The sequence below is a fragment of the Scaptodrosophila lebanonensis genome, unplaced genomic scaffold (genome assembly GCF_003285725.1).
Source record: "Scaptodrosophila lebanonensis strain 11010-0011.00,11010-0021.00 unplaced genomic scaffold, SlebRS2 tig00000131-arrow-arrow-pilon, whole genome shotgun sequence".
Taxonomy (NCBI): domain Eukaryota; kingdom Metazoa; phylum Arthropoda; class Insecta; order Diptera; family Drosophilidae; genus Scaptodrosophila; species Scaptodrosophila lebanonensis.
The window spans coordinates 551,740-576,681 of NW_022060584.1; the positions used below are offsets into that span (position 1 = coordinate 551,740).

At 38.1% G+C, this 24,942-nt stretch overlaps 1 protein-coding gene across 1 annotated transcript in view; it reads left to right on the forward strand.

Moving 5' to 3' along the window:
- LOC115628990 (prolyl endopeptidase FAP) overlaps positions 1-15,349 on the forward strand; it is an 87,232-nt gene extending 71,883 nt beyond the window's left edge. Inside the window, exons 6-15 of the mRNA XM_030525271.1 lie at positions 5,705-5,832; positions 5,911-6,125; positions 6,580-6,814; positions 10,512-10,625; positions 11,297-11,420; positions 11,490-11,604; positions 11,686-11,800; positions 12,064-13,103; positions 13,692-13,996; positions 14,992-15,349. Coding sequence (XP_030381131.1) covers positions 5,705-5,832; positions 5,911-6,125; positions 6,580-6,814; positions 10,512-10,625; positions 11,297-11,420; positions 11,490-11,604; positions 11,686-11,800; positions 12,064-13,103; positions 13,692-13,996; positions 14,992-15,048 — 2,448 coding nt within the window. The 3' untranslated portion in view covers positions 15,049-15,349. The remainder of the gene's footprint in view (positions 1-5,704; positions 5,833-5,910; positions 6,126-6,579; positions 6,815-10,511; positions 10,626-11,296; positions 11,421-11,489; positions 11,605-11,685; positions 11,801-12,063; positions 13,104-13,691; positions 13,997-14,991) is intronic.
- Positions 15,350-24,942: the final 9,593 nt, after the last annotated feature.

A 24,942-nucleotide genomic window follows, 5' to 3' on the forward strand; every position in this document is an offset into this window, starting at 1 on the left:
AAATACGTCAGAAGCTCCATCAGTTGTGCCCAACATGATGTTGTTATTTATAATTATATTTACTTACTTTACCCGTAGGGTATATTAGGTTTGTGCAAAGTATGTAACATGCAGAAGGAAGCATCTCCGACCCCATAAAGTATATATATTCTGAATCATCATGACGAGAGAAATCGATCTAGACATGTCCTACCGTCTGTCCGTCTGGATGGACGCAAGGATCTCAGAAACTATAAAAGCTAGAATAACCAAAGTTGGCATCCAGATTCTCCTAGGTCCGAGAAAGGACGATTTATTTTTTTAATTTTCCCTTCCCCCGCTACAGAATTTCGTCCATAGCGTCCACATTTCAAATGCTACCTAAACCAAACTTTGCACATATAATTTATATATAATTATCTACTGTTGTTAAAAAAATTTTAAATTAAAATTTTATTCAATTCTGTCAATTCTAAGAAAAGTTATTAGCGAAACAAATTCTCGGCAGTACAACCTTTCCAAATTGCAGCAAGTTCGCTCTTCTTTTCCCTCTTTTTGCTGCTGCTATGGGCGCATATAACTCAGTGACAGAAGTTTACAGGGATACAGGGTATTACACTGTCGGGCTTGGTCGACTGTAGCGTTCTCTATACTAGTTTGTGCGAATGTATGTAACACATAGAAGGAGGCGTGACAGACCCCACAAAGTATATACATTCTTGATCAGGGTGACAAGCCGAGTCGATCTAGCCATTTCCGCCTGTCCGTCCGTCTGTATAAGCGCAAGGATCTCAGAAGGTACAAGAGCTAGAATTACCAAACTTGGTATCCAGGTTCCCCTAAGCCCTAGGCAGGTCAGGTTTATTTTTTATTCTGACACACTCTCCTGCAATTCGTGTTTTCTTATAACTTCCGTAATTCTTGGAATTTTTAAATCAGTTTTAGTAGTTACGTCCAGTTAGTGCTTATGTGTCCGTATGCCAAGTATCATCATGATAGGTCAATTCTGAAGAAAGTTATAGCCATAAATAAAATCGCTGCCCATGTTTTGCTTGCAGCACTGCCCGCAGCTGTTGTTGTTGCTGCTGCTTTGGTTCAACTTTGTGCTACATACATACACGCATATAAACAAGCATAGACACGTGATGTAAATGTAAAACTGTACATAAACATGTCATCTATGTATGTATTAAATAAATTTTTTTAATAAATTAATTACATTAAAAAAAATTTTTTTTTTTTAATCTTTCTTTTTTTGTGGAGTACAGGCTAGTACAGGCTGTCGGGCTTGCTCGACTGTAACGTTCTATCTTGTTTAAATTAAATTATGTATATCAATTTATTTGATATTTGAATATGCAATGTTGGTGTAATAATAGTTGTGTATAACTATGTATGCGTGTGTGAGTATAATGGATTGTATTGTGGAACGATCGCTGTGAAGTACGATGTGTATGCGCTGACCGATGCGAACTGACCGAGCAAAAGGAGTGGGAGAGCTGAGGGCTCAGCGTGCAGCAATCCCCACTGTCAACAACTCATATAGGAGTCGTTTGGCAATCCCCATCCTCAATAAATACACTTAAGGACGTGCGGCAATCCCCAGTCTTAAGTTGTTGGAAGTTCTTAACTCAAACTTCACACAACCACTCTCGGCGATGCCAAGGTGTCCACATCTAAGTGACGGCGCATCAGTCTTCGGTGTCACTCAATACATACAGTGGCTGAAAGCTTATTTCAACCAGCACCCTACAAAAAATTATAGGGTCTATAAAATTTTAACTAAAAGGGATATCTGTCGCCAATCAGACACCGACGCTCCTATGTACATATGTGTGAGCCAACCATATACTGCGCAAAGCCCTAGAAGATGAGAAACACCGAGCTGAAATGGACTATATGGAGCAACTCTCCCCAAACAGCAAACGATTCCCATTGTGGAAAGCTAAATCAGGCTTATGTCCACCAATCGAGAGTGAATCACCATTACGTACACAAAGAGGAATGTGGGCTCGCAGCAACGAAGAGAAGGCAGATCTATTCGCCGCCCATTTAGAAACCGTCTTCAAACCACATCCAGCAACAAATAGCTTTGTGCTCCCACTAACCAATCATCTTGAAGCTACCACGCCTATCGTATTCCAAGCAGGAGAAGTTACAAGTGTCATTAAGGGCCAAGATTCAAAGTATATTTTCTCACCATCAATTTCAACAGCATGATGAAATGGGGCTATCCTATCCTATCCTATCCTCAGCAGTGGAGAAAATCTGTCATCACAAGGATCTGTAAAGCCGGTAAGGACAAGTCACAGCCATCATCATATAGACCTATCAGTCTCCTGCCGTGCCTATCGAAGGTATTCGAAAAACTGCTCCTGAATCGCATCAAGCAGCACCTACATACAAACAGTGCAATCCCAAATCACCAATTTGGATTTCGCGAAAAACATGGAACCATTGAACAAGTCAACCGAATAACCTCTGAGATACGAAATGCATTTGAAAAACGAGAGTATTGCTCCGCTGTTTTTCTGGATGTCGCTCAAGCCTTTGACCGCGCTAGGCTGGATGGCTTAGTTCACAAAATCAAAATATTACTTCCTCAGAGTATCCATAAAATTCTGGAGTCATACCTACAGCAAAGAAGTTTCGCAGTTAAATGCAAAGATTTCCTCTCCGAATACCATCCAATTGAAGCTGGTGTACCCCAAGGGAGTGTGCTTGGACCGACACTGTGTATTATATACACAGCAGCTTTGCCGACGAAGAGTCATACAACAATTTCGAGATTTGCCCATGATACTGTCATCCTAAGTCGCTCCAAGTGCCCAACAATTTAAATGTGGAATCTGTTAAAGATGAAATTGGCAAGGTGAAAGCAAAGACCAGCTTAAGCTTTGGAACCATCCTAATAGACTTGCTCAGAGTTTATCTTGGCAGGCTGGCCATACACGACTCCGGCGAAGAGACCTCCCAACCCAGCAATAACAGTTAGGGCCGTAATTCAAATATTTAATTATAATTAATTAAATACCTAAATTTGAATACTTATCGTAAGTCTCCGAAAGAGAAGACTCGATAAATAAATAAAACTTTAAAAAAACTTGCCCTTTCTATTAGCGTACTTTTTGCACAACGTTCTGCCTTATTCCATTGTTCATTCACTGTCTCAGGCACATCTTCATCAATAACCTTAAGTACATCCAGTTCAGTTAATAGAGCCCTAATTCTAAATTTCCAAATTGCGTACTTTTCACCATCGAACGGCTTGATATTTCGTTTTGCCTTGTCCATTTTATTCTTTTATATATACAGTAATAAAAATGACGCGGAACTAACTCGATGCAATTTCACAAGAATTTGAAAAGAAACTTTTTCATAAGAAATTGAAAAATAAAAACTGTTTCACAAATCAATTGTTTATTAGGCATGGACTGGGCCCATAACCTGTTGTTATTTATACTTCAATTATATATTTAAATAATACACAAGATATATGTTTTATGGTTTTATATTTAACTTTATATTTTATTCTGCAACACCAGTAACACAACCTCACTCGAACAGAGTTAACAAGAGAAGGAAGGAGGCCAACCGCAGGGTACTAAATAAACAAACCGATATATACTATAATAGTAATAAAACGATACATACTGCAATGGTATTTTTGACAGAAAGGAATAGGGGTATTCCAACAGAAATCGATTATTGATGTACATCAACATTGAAGTTTTCCCTTCGAATAGGGGTATTCCAACAAAAATCGATTATTGGTGTACATCAACATTGATGTTTTCCCTTCGAATACATTCTTTCTTCATAAGCACGGTGGTTGCTCTTGCAAAGAAACAATAAAGTCGTCGACAAAAAAGTAATTATCACAGAAAAGTGAGGAGGAGGAGGAGTTAGCGCTTAATAAAGTTTCATTTGCAGCTTGCTCAGGTCCGATGGCTGAATTCTCCAAAATGTTGAAATTCGTTGGTGTGTTTTTTGGGCTGGTGGTGCTCATTTCCATTGTATACTACTTGACTAACTGCTGGTATAATCATAAAGGAGAATTGTTGACCTGCGAGGATTGAGGCCAAAAAAATGATAGTTGTAACAAAAAGCAAGACATTGTATTATATTATCTTCGCAACTAAGAAACCTTTAATTACATGAATAAAGTGTCAATCATTTCACCATAGTTTGTGTTTTTGTATCAACATGCAACTAGCACATATGTATGTATTTGTTTGACTTGACCGGCAAACGTGAACGTGCCAACGTTTGCGTCGATGGTATATAAGCATGGCATGAATGGTAAAAGCTGCCCACGCCCTTTTACATATGTATGTACATATGTATGTACAACACATAAGCAGTGAGAAAAAAGTGATCAATCGAAAAGTTCAATAGTGCCTTACTTTTATTCACTCAATAAGAATAAATTTCCGTTATGAGAATAATTGTCAGATATATACATATATCGTATTAAATATCTTATCGGACTTTACTTAAGTTGTGCATGTTAATATCAATTAAATGCCGATATCACCATATTCTGCGGCTGTCAATAATTAATAATTATTATCAGAATATTTATTCAATTAATACTGACAAGGGTGTCAGTTGTGCAAATCAACAGCCGTAAATAAATATCGACAGCATATATTTGCAAATAGGTGTAGTTGTATATAAAAATGTCAAAAAGTGAATCAATTTCTTCTGACTATTACCTTAGAAGTAAGCAGATTGATTACAAAAAAATGCGTTCTGCTGCTGGAAAATTAACACACGAAATTATAGCTGAGTGCAGCCTAGACACCAGCACGACCACTGCAACATTACCACTCACTAGTTGCAGTTGTAAACCCACTTATACCATGGTTGCTGGCTTGGCAAGTGTTAATGATCAGGATCAATTCCCACCACTCATCTGACAATGCTGCTCCAATAATCAGTGCCGATGCAACAAGATTGCTGGATTCCCAAAAGCAGGGAGCAGTTAAAAGAAAAAATGGCAAATTTTTGTCTGCCAACGCCAGAGCTAAACGGTTGAGCAGTTGCCTAGCCCCACATCCACCCCCGACTAGAGCTCATAATGCAGACTCAAACAACAGGTTTGCAATTCTTAGAGGATGAAAACTCCAGTGGCATAACTGAAATTCCTACTCATGCCTCCTCAGTTGGCCACCAACATATTGATACAGGTGATACCGCCAGCTGTACACAGCATAGTGTAATTAATGCCCGCATCTGTACACAAAGCACTAATACATGAGGCATTACTAACTACATATCACTTCCTATTGACATGATGTCCGAAGAAGCCCTTGAAGCCGGAATACAGATATCAGGGATATACGGCAAAACCATTCCCGTAAGGACAATATATCTAATGCGATGAAAGATGTCGTGAATGGTTTACTTGTGTCATCAGACCCGCTTATAACATCTTTATCAAAAACATCAAAAATGATCAAAAAATATGTTCAGTTAGGTAAAGTGGTTGCTGGGTTGCTCGTTAATGTCAATAATTGGTTGATGTCAATAATTGGAATTGAATTAAAATTTCGCATACGCACCGTGGGCTATAAGTACTTTTTAAGTTGTTAGGAACAACTATTGACGTTCCAATTGCACACACACACATACAGACATAAGTTAGTAATAAGCATACAAATTGTGTCATTATTTAATTCAAATCCATCCTCCCTCTGTCGATTCTCTCAATCTGTTGCAGAAAACCCTCGCGCCCTTCACCTTCACCATATCAACGGACAAACGTTACCTGCTGCTGGCACAGAACGTTGTCAAGCTTTTTCGACACTCGTACCTGGCGCAGTACACGCTCTACGATATACACACGAGGTAGGTGATGAATTCGTTCCACTTGTTACGACATCTAACGTATTTGGCACGTCCTCTCCCTTTTTTTCTCCGACCTAGCGAGAGCATCAAGCTGCGCCACAACGATCAGCAGGAGGAGGATTGGCCCTATCTGCACTATGCCCGATTTGCGCCGACGGGCAATGCCCTCATCTGGGTCCACAACTATGACATCTACTATAGGCAGGAGGTGCGCTCCCCCGCCGCCCATCGCATCACGCACGATGCAGTGCCTGGCGTGGTATACAACGGCATACCAGATTGGCTCTACGAGGGTGAGTTAGTTGGCTTTATGCTTTTACAGTTTGAAAGCCAGTGCCCTAACTAGATAAATCGAATAACATTTGCGTCCGCCAAGGAACCTACATTTCATTGTTAATTTACTTTCTTAGAGCTGCAATTTATTAATGAATGAAAAATTTTATTCTAACTGAGAGGGAGATACTTAAAGTAGGGTTCTAAGCCCCACATTGAGAGCAAAAAGCAAAGACTTAAACGATTTCTCCAAGACAATAATTGCCTGAAAAGAACTGAGAATAGCCACTGAGCTAAATCGACTCCCTTCGAAGCAAAGTCTCTGTTATATATTTCTTTGACTCGCCTTTTTCTATTGCACTCTCGATTACCTGTACATTCTAGTTATGGCAATGTTTCACATAAATTTAATGTCGTCTCTTGATTAATGTGTTGCTTTATCGCTCAATTTTCCCTGCCTTTCGATATCAATAGAGGAAATTCTGCATGCAAATAATGCCATTTGGCTCACGGACGATGGACATCTGATGCTCTACGCCAGCTTCAACGATACGCACGTGCAGGAGCAGCACTTTGCCTGGTACGGAACTACAAGTGGGGCCGGCGTGGGCCCGACAGGTGGCGCTGCTGCAGCCGGCATGGGTGCTACTAATGCTAATGCTGGTGGTAATCCGCATGCCAACTTGTACCCGGAAATTAGATCCTTACGGTGAGTGGCCGCTTAAGCTGTATTACTTTTCGATTAAGTGTTAATGATGAGCTCGTGACTGTCATTAGTCCTCATAGTGTTGGCATAATGCTTAAAATTCATGAAGTGACAGTCCACACACTCCCACTGAAGGGCACACGTTCCCAGTTAGTTGGCCCTTTTCACGACTCGCTGCCTTCCTGTCTGCACAGCAGGTGTGCAAAGTCGCAAGTCAATTTTGTTTTAGCAGCCAAGGCGTGCCTCTGTAGATATGTGCTAGCGGGTGTGAATGTGTATGTATGTGTGTGTGTGTGTGTATGCGTGAGCTGAACACTTTGGCGACATTTTTGGCATGAAAATTAGTTTTGGGAAAGTCAACTAACACTTTAGCAGCTAAGCTCTGGGAACACTGCACTCACACCTACCCACGCATCATAGGAACTCAATGGAAAAAAATGGGCTACCAACACACGCACATTTGAAGATATAGACACATGGTACCCACATATAGACATATGCACACACCTCGTTAAGCCGTAACAAGTCGAACTGTCAATTTAAGATGTTAAATTGTCAGGTTCACAAAGTTCGTGGCTCGTTATTTGCATAACCTTTATCCCAAGTGGCTTTAAGTGATTTCTAGAGTGTTCTCATTAAGGAGTATGGCGTCCAATATGGAAAGTGGATATAGGATAATAATAATAAGTTTTTCGTAATTTGTTATTATATTTTCAAGACATTTTCAAAAATTCTGCATTTAAAAGAGCTTATAAGCCATTAGGGAAGTGCAACATCAGCCTTTGGCGCCCAACATGCCATATGCCATGCTGTTTATATTAATATACAAGTAGCTTGTAATAAGTAAAATTAAATTAAATTAAATTTGTTCGAATTGATCACCCCACCCTGTTCTTAATGGTCCTATTGCATGAAAGCAGCCCTTGGCGGAATAATTTATAACATTCCTGTGCTCGTCTTAATAAATGTAACTATAGATTCACTAACCAGCATTCCAATACGAGACTAGGGCTATTTTATAAATGTATGCCAATAATGGCGCTTCATTAAACAATAAGAAATTAATGTATATAGAAATACAAAAGGCATCCAAAAGTGTACAGAAAAACATGTCTGTTCTCTGTGTCGCCGCATTTGAATGGGTTGATGCGTTAGTTAGGTAAATATTTTATCTATGTTACTGCCATTAAAATTCGAAAGAATAGAAGCCGAATTATCGCTGACAAAATAACACCGAATTCGTGCAGTCGGTACAAAGAAGACAATCGAATTAAGAGCAAATATTGAGCTCTGTTTAAGCTCGGTTAAACTTTTTGGGAAACTTTCCAGTTGATGACATGAAGCCAAAAGCATAATTGTTTATCTGTTGACAATGTCTACGAGTGGTATACGCAATTAGAAGATGGTCGTGATGACTTGAATGACGACGAACTTGTTGGGCAGCCAAATTTGCTGATTATCGAAGTTGCAGTCGAAAAATTGCAAGAATTGATCAAAATATAAAAAATCTTTGATGAAATCAAAGCAAATAGAGTTTATAGTAATATCTCCAAATTGACGACCTTTTCAATTTTAACCAAAAAATTGGGTCTGCTGAATTTTCAGAATGCAGTGCGACACTTCTTACTGTCTTTGACAAAAAAAAAAACCCACATTAACCATCAAGCTCTACCCTATTTATATATATATTTGGCTCTTTGAGACAATTAGCGTTTTGGAACTTTGAATTTTTCCATGAAAGAAAAGCGCTATTACCACATCGATACGAGCTTTTAGCTCGATCTCGATCGAAACGCATCTTCAGCTTACAAAATGCCTTATTATTTTGAATTAAAAATTTTAATTCCGTGTTCTTTTTTTTTGAAAAGCCCTGTCAAATGTTCATAATACAAATATTATTCCTTTGATATTCAATCAAACCCATGAGGCGATAATATAATTCAAGCTTAGGAATATTATAAAGGCTTACAGTTTGTTTCATCCCACGGTGAAGGATCTTTCGTGTGAATGAGATATAGATGTTTGTAGGTGTGTGTGTAGCAGCAATTGTTGTCCTGAGTCGTATTAAAGATGAGCCTTCGAAGCATTACAAATCCTCTGGCACAAAACCTAACAATTGGATGTTCCTTATTAGTAATGTGCTCAACAGCCGAACGAAAAATGTAGCATTATTTAAATGTTTAAATAACTGACTAGGCAGTCGATTTCACAGTTGATCAACTTTTTGACTTTTTCATTTAAAATGTAATTCTAAAAAGTTTTGATTGCAACCGGAAACGACAACTTGGCCTTATTTAAACAAATAATTTAAAATGAATGAAAGTGTAGTACAAACGAAGTGAAAATATTGAACATCTGAGTGCTTCGTGGTGCGGTGAAAACGACTTGGCCCGATCGGATTGCATGATCGGCAACAGCTAGACGAAGAAGAGTCCAGTAATATCCAAGCTGTAGCCGCTGTAGGCATAGAAAAAAGAATACAATCAGCATCTGCCATATGATTAGTTAAATGTACGAGTATACTTACCCATATGAGAAAAATCCCTCTGAAAAGCAGATATTTAATAAATTAGGAATTTTCTGTTGGTTCTCAAGTTATCTTGCCTTAAGAGAGTCAAAGTTGTAAGCAATATCTCTCTATATGGTTACGACTTTATAGATTAAAGTGCGACTTGCATTGTTCACTATTTGTAAAATGCAATGCATCAACCAAATACAGCTGAGATGTATTCCCATTTCAATAGATTACAATTCTTCAATTGAACAATCAAAGCGCACACAACCGACTGCTAGTAGGAAAAGGCAGATCCAGGGATTAACTTAGACTGGAGACCCTTTTTTCGGCCAATTTTCATTGACCATGTCGTATTCTGACTTGGCACAGATGGCACTAAGTATTATAACAAAACTAAGCGCAGTAAGAATACAGATTGAATAATTAGTAGCAAAAGAAAAACTACCCATTACTAGGCCCTCTCTATATAAGTACGAGTATTTAGGAACAGCTTATTAAACATCAACATCTTATTGTTGCAAATATCAGTAAGGTGTTTCCAACACAACTTAGAAATTGTACACTGTTTAAGTCAGCTTATCAGCCATTTAAGTATGCTTGTTATAAAAAACAAAAACATGCAGAACTTGTGATTAGCATCCAAAGAGGCGCATAAAGATTTAATTTGCATTTTAGATTCTGTTAATTTTCTGTTTACAAACATTACTATACGTCATCAGATTTTTGATACCAATATGGCTCAAATTATCACAGATGGTCCCGGAATTTCAGACACAAGCAATTTTTTCTATATTCACTCGTATATTCAAGACTTAAAATACACCTAATTCTGTTTTTACACGGTCTTTTTTACATGATTTTGATATAACACGGTTTGAAAATTACAAATTTCATATATATTTCTTTAGAGATAAGAAACCAATCACCTATTTTTGCATATAATCAATGATCAATGTCTTTTTTTACATGGTTGTTTTTGGAACCAGTCTATCGTGTAAAAACAGAAAACAGAAATCAAAACTTTCCCGCAGAATCGATGATTTATTGAAAAACTTGTGACTGATTGGCGCCCAAAGTGGGGCATCAACAACATATTTTAATTTCAAGGACAACTATGCGACCAAATTAACATTTCATGTGAATATACAATAATAGTTTTCATCACTTTTTATTTCTTTTTGACAGCTATCCCAAGCCAGGCACACAAAATCCCGTAGTCACTTTACGCGTGGCCGACCTAGCAGATCCCCATAATATACACATCAAGGACTTGCGTCCTCCGCTAATTTTACAACATGAGTAAGTCAAACAAGAGAGAACGCTACAGTCGAGCAAGCCCGACAGTGTAATACCCTGTACCCAGGTAAACTTCCGTCACTGAGTTATATGCGCCCATAGCAGCAGCAAAAAGAGGAAGAAGAAGAGTGAACTTGTTGCTGCAGTTTGTGGGGGTTGTACTGGCGAAAATTTGTTTCGCTAATAACTTTTCTTAGAATTGACCGAATTGAATAAAATTTTGAACAACAGTAGACAATTATATATAAATTATGTGTGCAAAGTTTGGTTTAGGTAGCATTTGAAATGTGGACGCTATTGACGAAATTCTGCAGCGGGGGAAGGGGGGGAAAATTAAAAAAACAAAAATAAACTCGTCCTTACTCGGACCTAGGAGAATCTGGATGCCAACTTTGGTTATTCTAGCTTTTATAGTTTCTGAGATCTTCGCGTTCATCCAGACGGACAGACGGACGGACAGACGGACAGACGGACAGACGGACGGACATGTCTAGATCGATTTCTCTCATCATGCTGATCAAGAATATATATACTTTATGGGGTCGGAGATGCTTCCTTCTGTATGTTACATACTTTGCACAAACCTAATATACCCTTTTTACCCTACGGGTACAGGGTATAAAAATGGCACAATGTCCTTCAATTATTAATATCATCTCCCCTACCCCACTCAGAGATCACTACTTTAGCAGCGCCGCCTGGGTCAGCAGCACTGAGATCGCAGTGGTGTGGCTTAATCGACCGCAAAATATATCCGTGGTCAGCGTGTGCAGAAGTCCCTCGTTTGTGTGCGTCGAGGTAAGGCGAATGGCTTAATTAAGCGTTAACTTTGAACAGCAACAGCTCATCTGTTTTCGCCCTGAGCAGACCCATCGTGTTAGCGGCGATGGACGCGGCTGGGTGGACACCGTCTCAGTGCCGTTGTTTTCAATGAATGCAACCGTCTATGTCGCCATCTCGCCACTGCGTGACGGTTCGTTTGGTAAGTAAAACCTCGACTGCTCATATGTCCATGGGGAGCTTTTGTTTGTAGCTTAACGCAACCACCATTCATCCATGACAGGCTATTTCCGGCACATCGTGCACGTGGACATTGACAATAATCGCGTGCTGCCGCTCACGCACGGACAGTACGAGGTGAATCGTTTACTGCATTGGGATCAGGTGGATAACTGGATGTAAGTAGCCGCAACAAACTATAGGACTACTGCGAGTGTTAGCTATGTTCATGATTTATTTCTTTCTAAAAAATGTATATACATTTATTAAACTATTCTGCTACCAATATGGCAGCTTAAGAGCTATGCTTAAATTGTAACATTTAGAGAGCATTGGTCTAACTAGCTTTGCAGCTCATAAATTAACGATTAGAGAAAGCAAGGCTGAAACTGACTGACGGGTTTCTAATCTTATTTCATTTTATCTCCGTTACTATGAAAAGCTACTTCCTGGGCACGCCAGAGCGCTTACCCTCACAGCAGCATCTGTACCGCATATCCGCATTTCCCGCCCGCCAGGGTCAGGCGCTGCACACCCCCGACTGTCTCACATGTCCAGCGCAAATGCAGCGTGGCGATGGCTACGAGGAGGGGCACACTAAGCCACCGCCGAAGCTGGTCACCGCCTGGGATGATGACTGGGAGGACTCGGAGGAAGCAGAGCCACTGCCACCAGCCCCCGCTCTGCCCGTGGAGCAACGTCATTCGCGTGGACGCAGCACGCCGCAGCCACCACCGCCCAGCGACTGCCTCTACCATGAGGCACAGTTTCCCTTTTCTTTGCAGGCACGCTACGTGCTCATCGAGTGTCTGGGCCCCGTTGTGCCCAACTCCATTATCTATGGCTTGAAGATAACAATGCGCGGACCGCAAGCCAAGCGCCAAAGCACCCAGGAGGAAGTCGACCCGACAGCGGCTTCCGAGACAGAGCCAAAATCCCAATTTCTGGAGTTGCTCGTCACGGTGCAGAATAACACTCGCCTCAAGGAGAAAATGAGACGCACTGCACTGCCGCAAGTAAAAACCTTCCCGGTCATGATATCGGGCGGCTACCATGCGCAGGTGCGGCTCTATTTGCCGCCCGTGCTGCGTGAGGATGAGATTACGCGCTATCCCACCATTTTGCACGTCTACTCGGGTCCAGGCACTCAGCTGGTCACGGACCGCTGGCATGTGGACTGGAACACTTATTTGGCGGGCAGCAAGGACTACATAGTCATCGAGATCGATGGCCGCGGCTCCGCAGGTCAGGGGTATCAGCTGCTCCACGAGGTTTACAAACGTCTGGGTAGCGTGGAGGTCTCGGATCAGCTGGAGGTTAGCGAATACCTGCGCGACAATTTGCACTTTATCGATGCCCGTCGCATGGGCGTCTGGGGTTGGAGCTATGGCGGCTATACAGCCGCTCTGGCGCTGGCCGGTCAGCAGTCTATATTTCAATGCGGCATTAGTGTCTCGCCAGTGAGCAATTGGAAGCTTTATGGTAAGTCCAATATTGAAGGTATAACTGCAAATTGAAAGAAATGGAAGCTACTCTGAATAGATAAACACTAACAAAAAAACTTCAAATATTATGGCAAATATAATTATTTGTCTCACCACGGGATGTGCTTTTTAAATTATAATTTCCTTGCAATATATTAATTCCTTCTATAGCAAATGGTTAACATTGTGCCGAACATTAATAATAAAGAAAGTATTACGTTCTTGCAGAATAGAATACGAATAGTTTTGTCCATATAACGCTTCTTGGCCTTTGTTAGAATAAGAAGAGCAGCACATATTCGCCAAAACCTTTAAGATTCGTGCTTAAATAAGCTGAGAATTGACGAGGCTTCTTGGTCAATTGAAGCTAGTGGCGCAATTTCAAACATTTTAATTAAGCAATTTTTTTTTAACTACGTGTATTTTAAGACTTTGATAGCCAATACTTATAATGGCCCTGTCTCTATCACATTTATATTAATGTGTTCCCAATACGAAACTTTTTTTCAAACAATTTTAATAACGATTTATTGGCAAGGCCCACTAGAAATTGCCTTACTCTTTAAAATATCCTCACATTTCACAGACTCCACCTACGCGGAACGTTATCTCAGCTTTCCCAATGTGACCGACAACTATAAGGGATACGAGGAGAGCGATCTATCCAAGTATGTGGATAATTTGCGGGACCGGCAATTCCTGTTGGTGCACGGCACGGCCGACGATAATGTGCACGTGCAGCAATCAATGGTGCTGGCACGCGCCCTCACCAGCAAAGGTGTGCTCTATAAACAGCAAATCTATCCGGATGAGGGACACAGTTTGTCGGGTGTGAAGCGACATTTGTATCGCTCCATGACCGCCTTCTTCGAGGACTGTTTCAAGAAGCTGGTGAGTTAGAGTGTCCCAACTGTTTTATTTACATTTTTTCACCACTTTGTATATAATCTACCACTCGCCGTCTACCGTCTAACTCTCTCTCTCCTGCTCTCTCCAATTATAAAAATTCACCACAACAATCTGCCACACGACTTTTGGGTTTTTGGTTCTTTTTGCTTTCCTCTTGTCAACGTTACCTCTCACCGTCAATATACCCGTATACATATGTATTCCCATAGCTCGATCAACAACAGCAGAATCAAACAGATTCCATGGATTTCTTGGACTTTCATAGTTTCTATGGGCGTTAAGTGCCGATAGTTGCCTGAGGGGAGTTCACCTAGGTACAGTCATCGTTGTTGTTTTTGTTCTTCTGTCGCTTATAGCGAGCGTCGTTATCTGCGTTGTTGTTGTTGTTGTCGTTGTTGCCTTGATTGTCATTCTGGTTGTTGTTGTTATAAGTTTCTCTCTTTTCAACTCAATACTCAATGTTTTGATGGCCGTTTTGGGATCTTTTTCCAGCGATTTAAAGCTTTCTGAGTTGTTCTGGCTATTATTTAGCTTAATTTCTTTTGTTTTTAAGTTCTGGTTGTTGGTGTTTGATGTGCAAGTTTTACTTTCCCCAACTACATTTATTCTATTCTTCGATTGTTCTTGCTTTACCGTTTTATTTTGTGCCGGCTTTGGCTTTGGCAAGTTTTTGTCTACTTTTTGTTTGTTCTTGAGTTGTTCTTTCCTTTTCTGCAGATCTATGGCTATGTGTGTGTATTTATTTATTCGTTCAACTTGTTGTTGGGGCCAGACACAAACACATCGTGCCACACACACCCACACACACACACACACACGCCTATCACTTGCTACTACTTATGCATACCTAAATGTTGCTTATGCTTTGATTGTGCCTACTTATCTTTCAATGTGCCGCCCACCCAGCCCCAGCCCGCATCACAAATTCCAGACTAACTTGCCAACTTTATCTTTCTCCTCCAATGCTGAACCAACAGGTGCCGCCGGAGTCTAAAGCTGGCCTCGGCAATGGCGGCGATATGCAGCAGCAATAAAAACCAGGCAACAAAAGCAACTCAATAAAAAATACGTTTCTTTAACAGCCAATGAAATTAAACAGTACGTGCAAAACAGTTTAAGTAAATTACATTAAATGTAATTTGCCATTAACATATACATACGCACACACACACACCTATACACACACACAGAGGCAGTGCCTAAATGGCGTCACAAATAGCCAAAAGGCCATGCCAACATCAACAAGATGAAACGTAAATGGCATTTTGTGTAAAATTAAAAACCAAAAAAAGCATATTTAAATTTTAATATTAAACTGAAGAAAGAAATTAAAATGAAAATGCCAAGTAAATGTGGAAAATAAATGCAAACAAAACGAAAAATCAACATGGTTGTGAAAACATAACTCAAATGGCAAACAGAGCAACAACAAAAAACACACACATTACAAACTCACCAAAGCGCACACATGTACAGTGAATAGTGCTTAAATGAAATCCTCAAAACATGCATATATTATTTAAAAATTACATATAACATTCTTTAGTTCTAAAAATAATAAAGGGTTGCTAAACAATTTAAAGTTCTGGCTGCACTTAGCAAAACTACTCTTTCTGTTAATGAATCTCCAAACATTAAAATGAAAACGATATTTTTAATTAGTTTCAATGTTTGACATCTCTTTTATGCAACTCCTATTATAAGGATATTTAAATATTTTCTTAAGAAAATAAGTACAATCAAAATATAATTATTATTATATTATTATTATTTTTTAACCGACGTATTACAACAAAGTGTTTACTTAACATTCATTTTTAACTTAAATTCAGTTATCAAACCAACAATTTGCTGGGAATATTTGAGCTTGTAACTCTACGGATCAGGATTCTCCTTTGACCGAAAAAAACAATATTTATGTAGACCCTTTTTTTCGTAATATATCGAGTCGGTCAGTTCTGGATCAGTAGAAAAAGAGCGCTGTGAAGAGTAGGTGGGAAAGATTACTAGACATGTTGTCTAGATGAAAGATTATTGGAAAATAATTTATATTTTGTTGACAATGGCCAATAATCAAATTTTGAAAAATGATGCCAAGCAACGTTCTAGTTGTTAATGATGGAAGATTTAAAAGAAAAATCGATCGCTAAGGCATGCTGGAGAGCAAGTACTGGGATCTCAGAATCTTCCATTTATTGTTTTATCAACTCAGCCCCAAATATAAAACAAAGATTCGTTTTTAGCTATACATTTATAACCAACTCGGACTTCCTTGAAAGCATTAGTTGCCAACAATTCGGCAGGCAAATCCATCAACACAATAGGACTAGTACTATCAGGTCTACTACAGTTTTCGATTTAATAATTCTTAGAAACTGTTCATGGTATGACTTCAATATAAAATGAATTCGACGAAGCTGACATTTTAGTTTTGACTTACAACAAATTTTATTATACCATCTACCTGAAGGCACTCTTTTTTGATTTATTGTAAGGGTGTGCTAAAACAGCAAAATTTGGGTACATTTGAATTTTTTTCATTTGTGCTCATTTCATAGTATTTATTTCAGCAAATTATTTATTCAAACTAAATAATTTTTTGTTTTAATCTTTATTCTTTATTTAAGATCTGCCCTAAGGAGGATATTTATTAAATTATATGGTAGCATTGGATTTGTTAAATCATGCCTTCTTTCAATATAAATAATTGAAATTTAAATCTTCACTTAAGCGGCTACCACTGTACTCGTCGCACGCAAAGGCATGCTATAAAAGCGTGCACAAACACACACACACACACAGACAGCCACACACACAACCACACACAGCCATACACATTTATACATGTGTGTAATAAATGCGTGGCAAGGCCGCGAGACCATGTCTGATAATTTATGCATTTGTTGCATAAATTCTCAATGAATTTTACAAGAAATATGTTGAAATTGAAAAACATTTACATATTTGGTGACACACATGCACACACACACACATGCACACACACAATCATAGGTGAAAGCAGTGCGTGTATATTGGTGGCGGTTATGTTGGGCGTTTTTTATGAGCTTGCCATAGACGCATAAATGTTTGGGGAGGTGAGAAATTGTGTTGCCAGCGAACCATAAAGGAAATGGCCATAATAAATCAAAGAGTGATGGCTTACTATCTTCAAATGGCCATAAAATGAATTCAAATGGCATAAATAAGCACACATCCATAAAGTATGTCGATAATGAGGATATTAGTTTAAAGAAATGGTCAGCCATTACACTACATATAAAGTTTTAATACAGTTCAAGAAAGATCTGCCTTCGTTCTTGCTTGTTTCTGACGCCCAATTACAATTTTTAGTAACTACCCTAAGATCTTGATTGAAATTACAAGCATTATATTTTTTTGCAAGTGTCCTCCAATGGAAATAGAAACAGCAACTAATTTTGTTTGCATAAAAATTAAGAATGGAGTGGTATTCAAATATTCCTACAATTGTATGAATTTGATTTTTAAATTAAAGGAATGGTTGTGGTATTCAAATATTAAAACAATTATTTGAATTTTCTTAAAATTAACTAATAATTCGTTAGCATGAAACTGGAAGCATCCTCTTAACATAATAAATTATTAAATTACTTCTAGTAAGTAAGAAATGAGAAGGCGAGAATATTTTAAAATTTCCAAACCTTTATAAGTGATGAGCCGAAATTTATATACATACGTAAATCGTTTTTGTATTCAGTATTATTAATTGTTATTTAATTTAAAAATCGGCTCAATTTTTGTATATTTATTTGTATATATGTACATTTCTTCAAACAAGAGATTTTTTGCTCTAATGTTGCTTAAAAATACACCATCGTTCGCTGGTAAGCTCATAAAAAACTCACGACATGCCATGCACAACAAATTTAATTAAATCAAATGACATAAAAATTACAACAGCAATAAATAAGGCAAAATAAATAACTGAATGAATGAGCGGAACAAATGTGTTTAAAGGCATAAAACCAGTAAATATAAAAAATAGAAATATATACATAAAGAAAATAATGACAAGCAGCCGAGAGAATAAAAATAGACATAAGAATCAATTTAATTGAATTTCACAAAAGCTAAAAAAGAACATAATGCCAAAAAATAAAATACAATTTTATTTGACTCAAATATATATGAATATGCATACATAGGCATAGTTTGGCATGTAAGTAGCGCTGCAATAAGTATATTCACAAGCATACATATTTATATAAATTATTGTAGCTATAAATATACATACAAGTATATATAAATATATATAATTACATGAATTTTGTTCATTTTATTGCAAAAACTTCGCGAGAAGGCAAACAAGTAAAGTAAATTTCTAAATGAGAGTAGAACAACAGTAGTGTAAAACAACAACAACAAAAACCAAATAATAATTAATTAGTAAAAGAAACAAAACGAAACTATAGAGGAAACCAAAACCAAATGCCTAGTTAATTAAGTGGAAAAACCAAAAATAATAACGAAAAGGTCAAAAATAGCTGCGATACACGTAAAATGCAAAATGCAAATTGCGACTGGCAAAATAAAGAAAAGAAGCAAAAATATAGTATGTTGACAAGGGCAACGCAAACGCAAATGACAAGACCAGACCAAGCAAGGGCAACAGCAGCAGCCAGACTCTGGGACAATATGCCAAAGGATTAGCTTTAATTAGATTCTGGCATAGCATACTTTCCAGCGCGCGCGAGTTAATTAGCAGCAGCAGCAACAACACCAACAACCTGTGGTTGTAAACGATGATGGCTGTCGTTGCCTTCTGCCTTCTGCCACTGCCACAGCTGCTGCTTCTGACTGCGCATTATATTACTAATGCATAACACCTGCCATTTGGACTGAGCGGTGAGCGGTGAGTAATGAGGGACGCAGGGCGAGGGGGTGGTGGTGCGCCTGTTTAAAGGGTGTCCTTGCGCTCCCATGTGGTTCAGTGCCTAGAAAATTTGCAAGCCAACATAAATTTGTAGGCGCCAGACACTTTTTGCGACGCTTTCTGCTTTCTAAGCATAAAAAAACGCGCGCTTATAATAGAGGGATAAGCCAACGATATTATTTAAAAGTGCAGCACTCATAAAATGCTAACAACAGCCATACAGTGGTGTAGTTTCACAATTCAGCTCCTAGAGCATGGCAACGCTGAATTCGATTTCAAAGTGTACATCCTTTGTAGACTCTGTAATATTTATGTCGCTAGTACTACGACATATACGAGCTTTACAAATGGTGTGGCCTTTTCTCTTATTCACAAATTGTTTGTTATGCATGAATGCTGAAACTACGCCGTTTTTGTCACCTCTGCAATCCAAGCATTTTTTCTGTTGACATTGTTGAAATATTGTCAGTTTTATATTTTAAAGAATTGTTCAAGCTTGTTCATTTTATCTCTCGATTCTCGTCTGAAGTCTGAACGCCGACGACCATCGACTCTGGGCTTGCTCGACTATGCCAAAAACTTCTCTGCCTACATTAAATCTGACTACTTAGCTCTATTCTAAATACTAGTTTTAGTTGTTGGACCGATCCCGCCCTGCTCGTTGCGGTTCCTTGTTTGCTTCGCTGTTGTTTTCTTCCTTATCCTTATTTGTTTCCAAAAATCAAAAATATATCAAAACTGTATATTGCGGAAGACCCGACTTTCTATTAGCAAGAGTTTTTTTCGATGAGATTTCAAAAATGTGTCCACTGTGTATGAAGGGGCAAGTCCTTTATTTTTAGACAAAAGGTCGTTAAGGCAAAGGCATAAAATGGGCAGCCATTTTTGAAATGCTGCTGGCCAGCACGTGTACACATGCATGCATAGATGTGATGTGTGTATGTGTGTGTGTGTGTTGACATGAAAAGGTGTTTGCTTTAAGTGGTGGCCAGGCTAGGATCTGCTTCGGCAAGTGACAGTTTTAGAGGCAGCTGAGACAAAAAGCGCCCTACCCTGTCGTTCAAATCTGCATGAGCAAACAGATTGCGCAGTTATTTTGGTCTATATGTGTGGGTGGGTGAATGTGTGTGTGTGTGTGTGGGTGTGCGTAGCAGCTGTCTAGCTGCACGTTGAAATGTTGAGGCTGTCGCTGTCTAATTGATTTACACGCACAAAAGTTTTTGCGAATATGTCAGACTAAAGCTATTCATACCTTGACATGTTGTGCTAAATCTGTCTGTTTGTCGTTCCTCTGGCAGTCTTGTGATTTGCACGCTCAAACTAAATAATTGAATTGCTCTAAATTTTTAAATGCTTTCTATGTAGTGTACTAAGGACCAATTGAAGAGAAGTAAATCGAAATGGCAAACCAAATAAATATGATGAACGATTATTATATAGAAAAGCGTAGCTCAAGAATTAATAAGAAATTTGCAATACATACTATACATTATAAAATTGACTTTAAATAGAAACAATTTAGTAGTTATACAAGCAAATATATACATACATATACAAACTTATACATACATATATATATATACATAGATATATAGTAGACTAGTTCGTTTAGCGAATGAAGCGTTTGCATTATTCGAGTTACAATTTCTGATTAAGAAAGAGAAGCTAAATAATAAACGAAAAGTGTAATGGGATCCCTTTGAAACTGTAAACTTTAGCTCAAGAACGCAACTCGTCTCCCACGGGCTGTACTGTAAAAAACAACTGTAATATATGCCTATAACTATACTTTGATATATATATGAATATATTTTATAAACAACTTTTACTCTTAACGAAAACCAATTACCAATTACCGGAATGGTAACATTTTAATACTCTGTCTTCAGCCTTACCGAACAAAAATGAATTGAAAAGAACAACCAAAACCAAGGAACCTTAAGGAACGACGAAACAAATTTAAGTAGTAGCGCCTAAAAGCATGCAATGATTAAATATACGCCTAAATACTAGTTATGTAAGCAATACCAACGAAGAAACAAAATTAATTAACTAATAATAATAATAATAAATACCTTGCTGTAGAGGATGCGCAATTAATTGTTAGTTATGTTTAATGTAAATAAGCTTTAAAGGTTAATTACTAAATTTTACACAGACCCTTTGTTCATTTGTTTGAGCCACCCATTGTTCCCCGGTGGCTTAGCAATTCTTACTACTAAACTATAGTAAAAAATATTGAACGTTCGAATGAAAACCGAATACCTTTGTGATCTAAATTTCTTCTCTTCCATGAAAAGAACTTTTGCTTGTTGAAACGCAATACCTAACAAATTTTCCAACTAATTCATTGAATTGACTTAATTAGCTGCAACGTTGAATTATTTCGAAAAGCATTTAGCTTGCAAATGAAAATGAAAATGGAAACTCTATGAACTAAGTACGTGCAATAAACCGAGAAAGGAAAGCATGAAAGCAAAAAGAAAAACAGAAACTCCAAACTGTGTCTTTTATTTACGAAAGGAAGGAAGCTCTGCAGAATTTAAAGCCAAACCTGCAGTCAACCTCCTCACGCCAAATTAAAAATAAAATATGCCACTCAGTACCCCAAAAACTGAGCCATTGCATTTATAATGCCAACATGTTTGCGATTTTTCGGCTTATGTTCCTGGCCAAGCCAAATCGAAAATGTAAAGCGTAAAAGCCAAATTGCAAATCTGCATAAAACATGTAACGAGCCTTGCAGTTCGTCCAGTTTCCATTCCCTCTCCTCTCCCCCAACAGCAAACGTGCAAATTTTTACTGGACTCTGCCAAATAAGTAAGTATATGTGAAAGCAGCACCCACGACTAGCAAGTCCCCTTTATTTAAATGGTGCTAGATAGCAAAAGGATAATCCAAAGCAGTACTACCAATATTTCTTTGAATTGAAGACCCAATGCCCAAGGGGTAATATTTTGGGAAAACATCATTTGCAGCTACCCGTGTACAAATATGACTCGGAACTCCAGCGGGTGCAAATCTTTATATTATTAAGCTGTCAGCCTTGTTAATTTTCTATGCTTTTTTTTCATTTCTTATATATGTACATATGTGTGTGGCTTGTGTGGGCAGTCGAAACGTTAAGAATGTTGCAGAAGGTCTCGGTATAAATTATTTATTAGGCGTCGAGGAAGCGTTGAAGACGAACAAAATCCAAGACAACCAAGAAAAGCAACTGATAAACAATACGTTAAGCAAATCAAAGACGTGGTGCTACAAAATTGATTGACAAGTAGAGACACTATTGTTGCTATTGGCGTTTCTAATAGAGATTTTTAAAGGTATAATATCATTTTATATTACTATATATGTGAACTCTTTGATTCACATATTAGCGAAGAACTGTTTCATAGATTTGAATAATAACTTATTTTCTTATAATTTCCCCTACAGTTAATAAATCAAATAGCTTTTAAAGTGGATCGTTTTAAAAGAAGAGCCATGCTATCCAGCAGCCTGTAACATAAAATCGCCATCAATGGATACACCCGATTGCGCTCTATAAACAGACTTAGAGCGACGACACGCAAATGGCCACAAAATGTGCGCTCGACATGCAATGGCCAATGTAGGTAACCAAACTGAATGATAGACGGCGGGGAAGGGTGGCAGTGGAGGCGGTGCAGGCAGAATGCCTCTTGCTACAAGTTGGCAGAGTTTTGACTTAATTGGCCAATTGTTTGGCTAGGCGCTGAACAACCGAACGAGAATGAAAAAAGAGGAAAGGAAAAGTGTTGCATATTTGATGGCGCTTTTGGCGCAGCGCCTTCCAAATGGCAATCCAAATGGCGTATCCGTACACAAGCATTGGTACTAAGTACTGTGAAGTTTTAAATACCATAATTTAGGGCTCGCCATTTGCAGGCGTTTGAGTGGCTAATTGGCATTAAAGTGAGTTGCAGTTTTGGTTTTGAAGGTGACGCCTGGGCCTACAATACTCGTGATTCATGCTCTAATCATCGTCATCGTCATCATCAACTTCAGAGGGAGGGCGCAACCATCGAGCAGGGACATCAGTAACAGGAAAATCGCAGGCCACTTAAGTTGAAAAATGAGGCACAGAAGGAATGTCATTAGCGAAGCAAATGGGAATGTCCAGCCACACTACTGCCCCGACTCGAGACAAATTTGGGGGGACTTCTAGGGCCTGCTGTGTATAACAGCTTAGGTTATAAAGCACTTTACAAGTATATGCACATAATAGGCATAAATTATTGTAACAAAGTGGACTCCTATAATTGAGATCTGCTTTTTTGAAATTGGATAAATTGGTCGCTTTAGTTGATTTTACAGATTGTGTTAGCTTTTGTTAAATTACATACAAAACAACACCACGAAGAATAAACGTGGAAAAAAACACTAATACGGATACGGATTTTCATTTCAGAAGATGATCCCTGTCACCTGGTCAGATGATATTTTTGTAAGCTGCAAAAGAACTACATTTACACTTCAATGCGAAGAAACGCTCTGATTTCTTACTAAATCAATTAAATATACAAAATAGTTTTGGTCTCCCTAACTCTACTCTAACTCTACTTTTGATAATAAAGATAAAGACACAAAACTGTGTTTTTGCAATTTTTTCGAGGGCTAATTTTTCGACTGAACAAGGGATTTTTCAATGCCCATTGATTGATAGTAACTAAGTACATGCAACATCAATGCGACAGCGATATTTCATCTACTACAAGTAATACTAAGCACTACTGTACTGTAATCTATAGTAACTCTGCTGTACTCTAACTTTATTCATCTATTTCTGCCAATAATTTAAAGAAATCAGTTACGAAAAGGAGAGCAACTTTACAACCTTTTTATAATAGTATTATGTAAAATAGTTAAGTAGACATACATATTTCTGTGAATATTTCTAATGTTTACTTTAATTTCATTTTCTCTATGCTAAGCACACAATTTATTTTTATCAAATGCCAATCGATAGCTGTTTAACACCATGACGAGGGTTCCTCAAACATTTTTGCTTTTTCGGCGCTGGTTTTGACCCAAACCTGTCACATCTAAGCCTAATATATATTTACATATGTACTTAATTTACAGTAGTCCACATTTTGTTTTCGACTTGTTTAAAATTATTTTAACAAATAGGATGGGTATGAAAATTAAATAAAAAGGAGGAAGCATACATTTAGTTTTTACACGGTAGATTGGTTCCTAAAATGTCGTGTAAAAAAAGGCATTGATCATATGCAAAATAAATCGTGTTAAACGGAATAAAGTCGTGTAACCATAACATTTTTAATTTTCAAACCGTGTTATATCAAAATCGTTGAAAAGACCGTGTAAAAACAGAATTAGGTGTTTACAGAAATGCGCAGAATATTATTATACTTATGTATAAAATTTCTTGCTAAATTTAATTGTTAGCCTAATTTTCTCCTTTTTCAACTGCATGATCTGCTGTTATTGCTTGTTATCAGTCTATAGTGTTCAAAGCTATACTTTGCCATATTTTCCAGATCGAAAAGCTTGTAAAGTGTTGCGTTTACCAAAACACAAACTATTTCAGTTCGCAATCAGTTGAGTTTCTTCAAATAAAAACATCAAAATAACTTTTCTCACTAGTTTATTGGCAACCAAACCATTCATTCACTTGTATGTATGTCTGAACATAACTTATATTTTGCTCGCTCACGCACAAATCATATGAGCAGCGAGCAGACAGAAAACAATGAAGAGGGCGGGACCTGTTCCAAGATGCGTATAAAAGTGACAGTTTAACATGGAAACACACTCAAGATGTTAATTGGTATGCACGCCAGGGCTTCGGACATGCCAAGGGATTGGGGTTGGGACTGGGGCTAGGGAAGTAAGTTTTTGGTATGTCTTGTTGCTGGGTAGAACATTTCACAGTCAAATTTTAGTGTGCGAGCAGTGCGGACAGTTTTTATACTCTGTACATGAAATGTACAAGAGTATACATATTAGGTTTGCGGGAAAATGTAACAGGCAG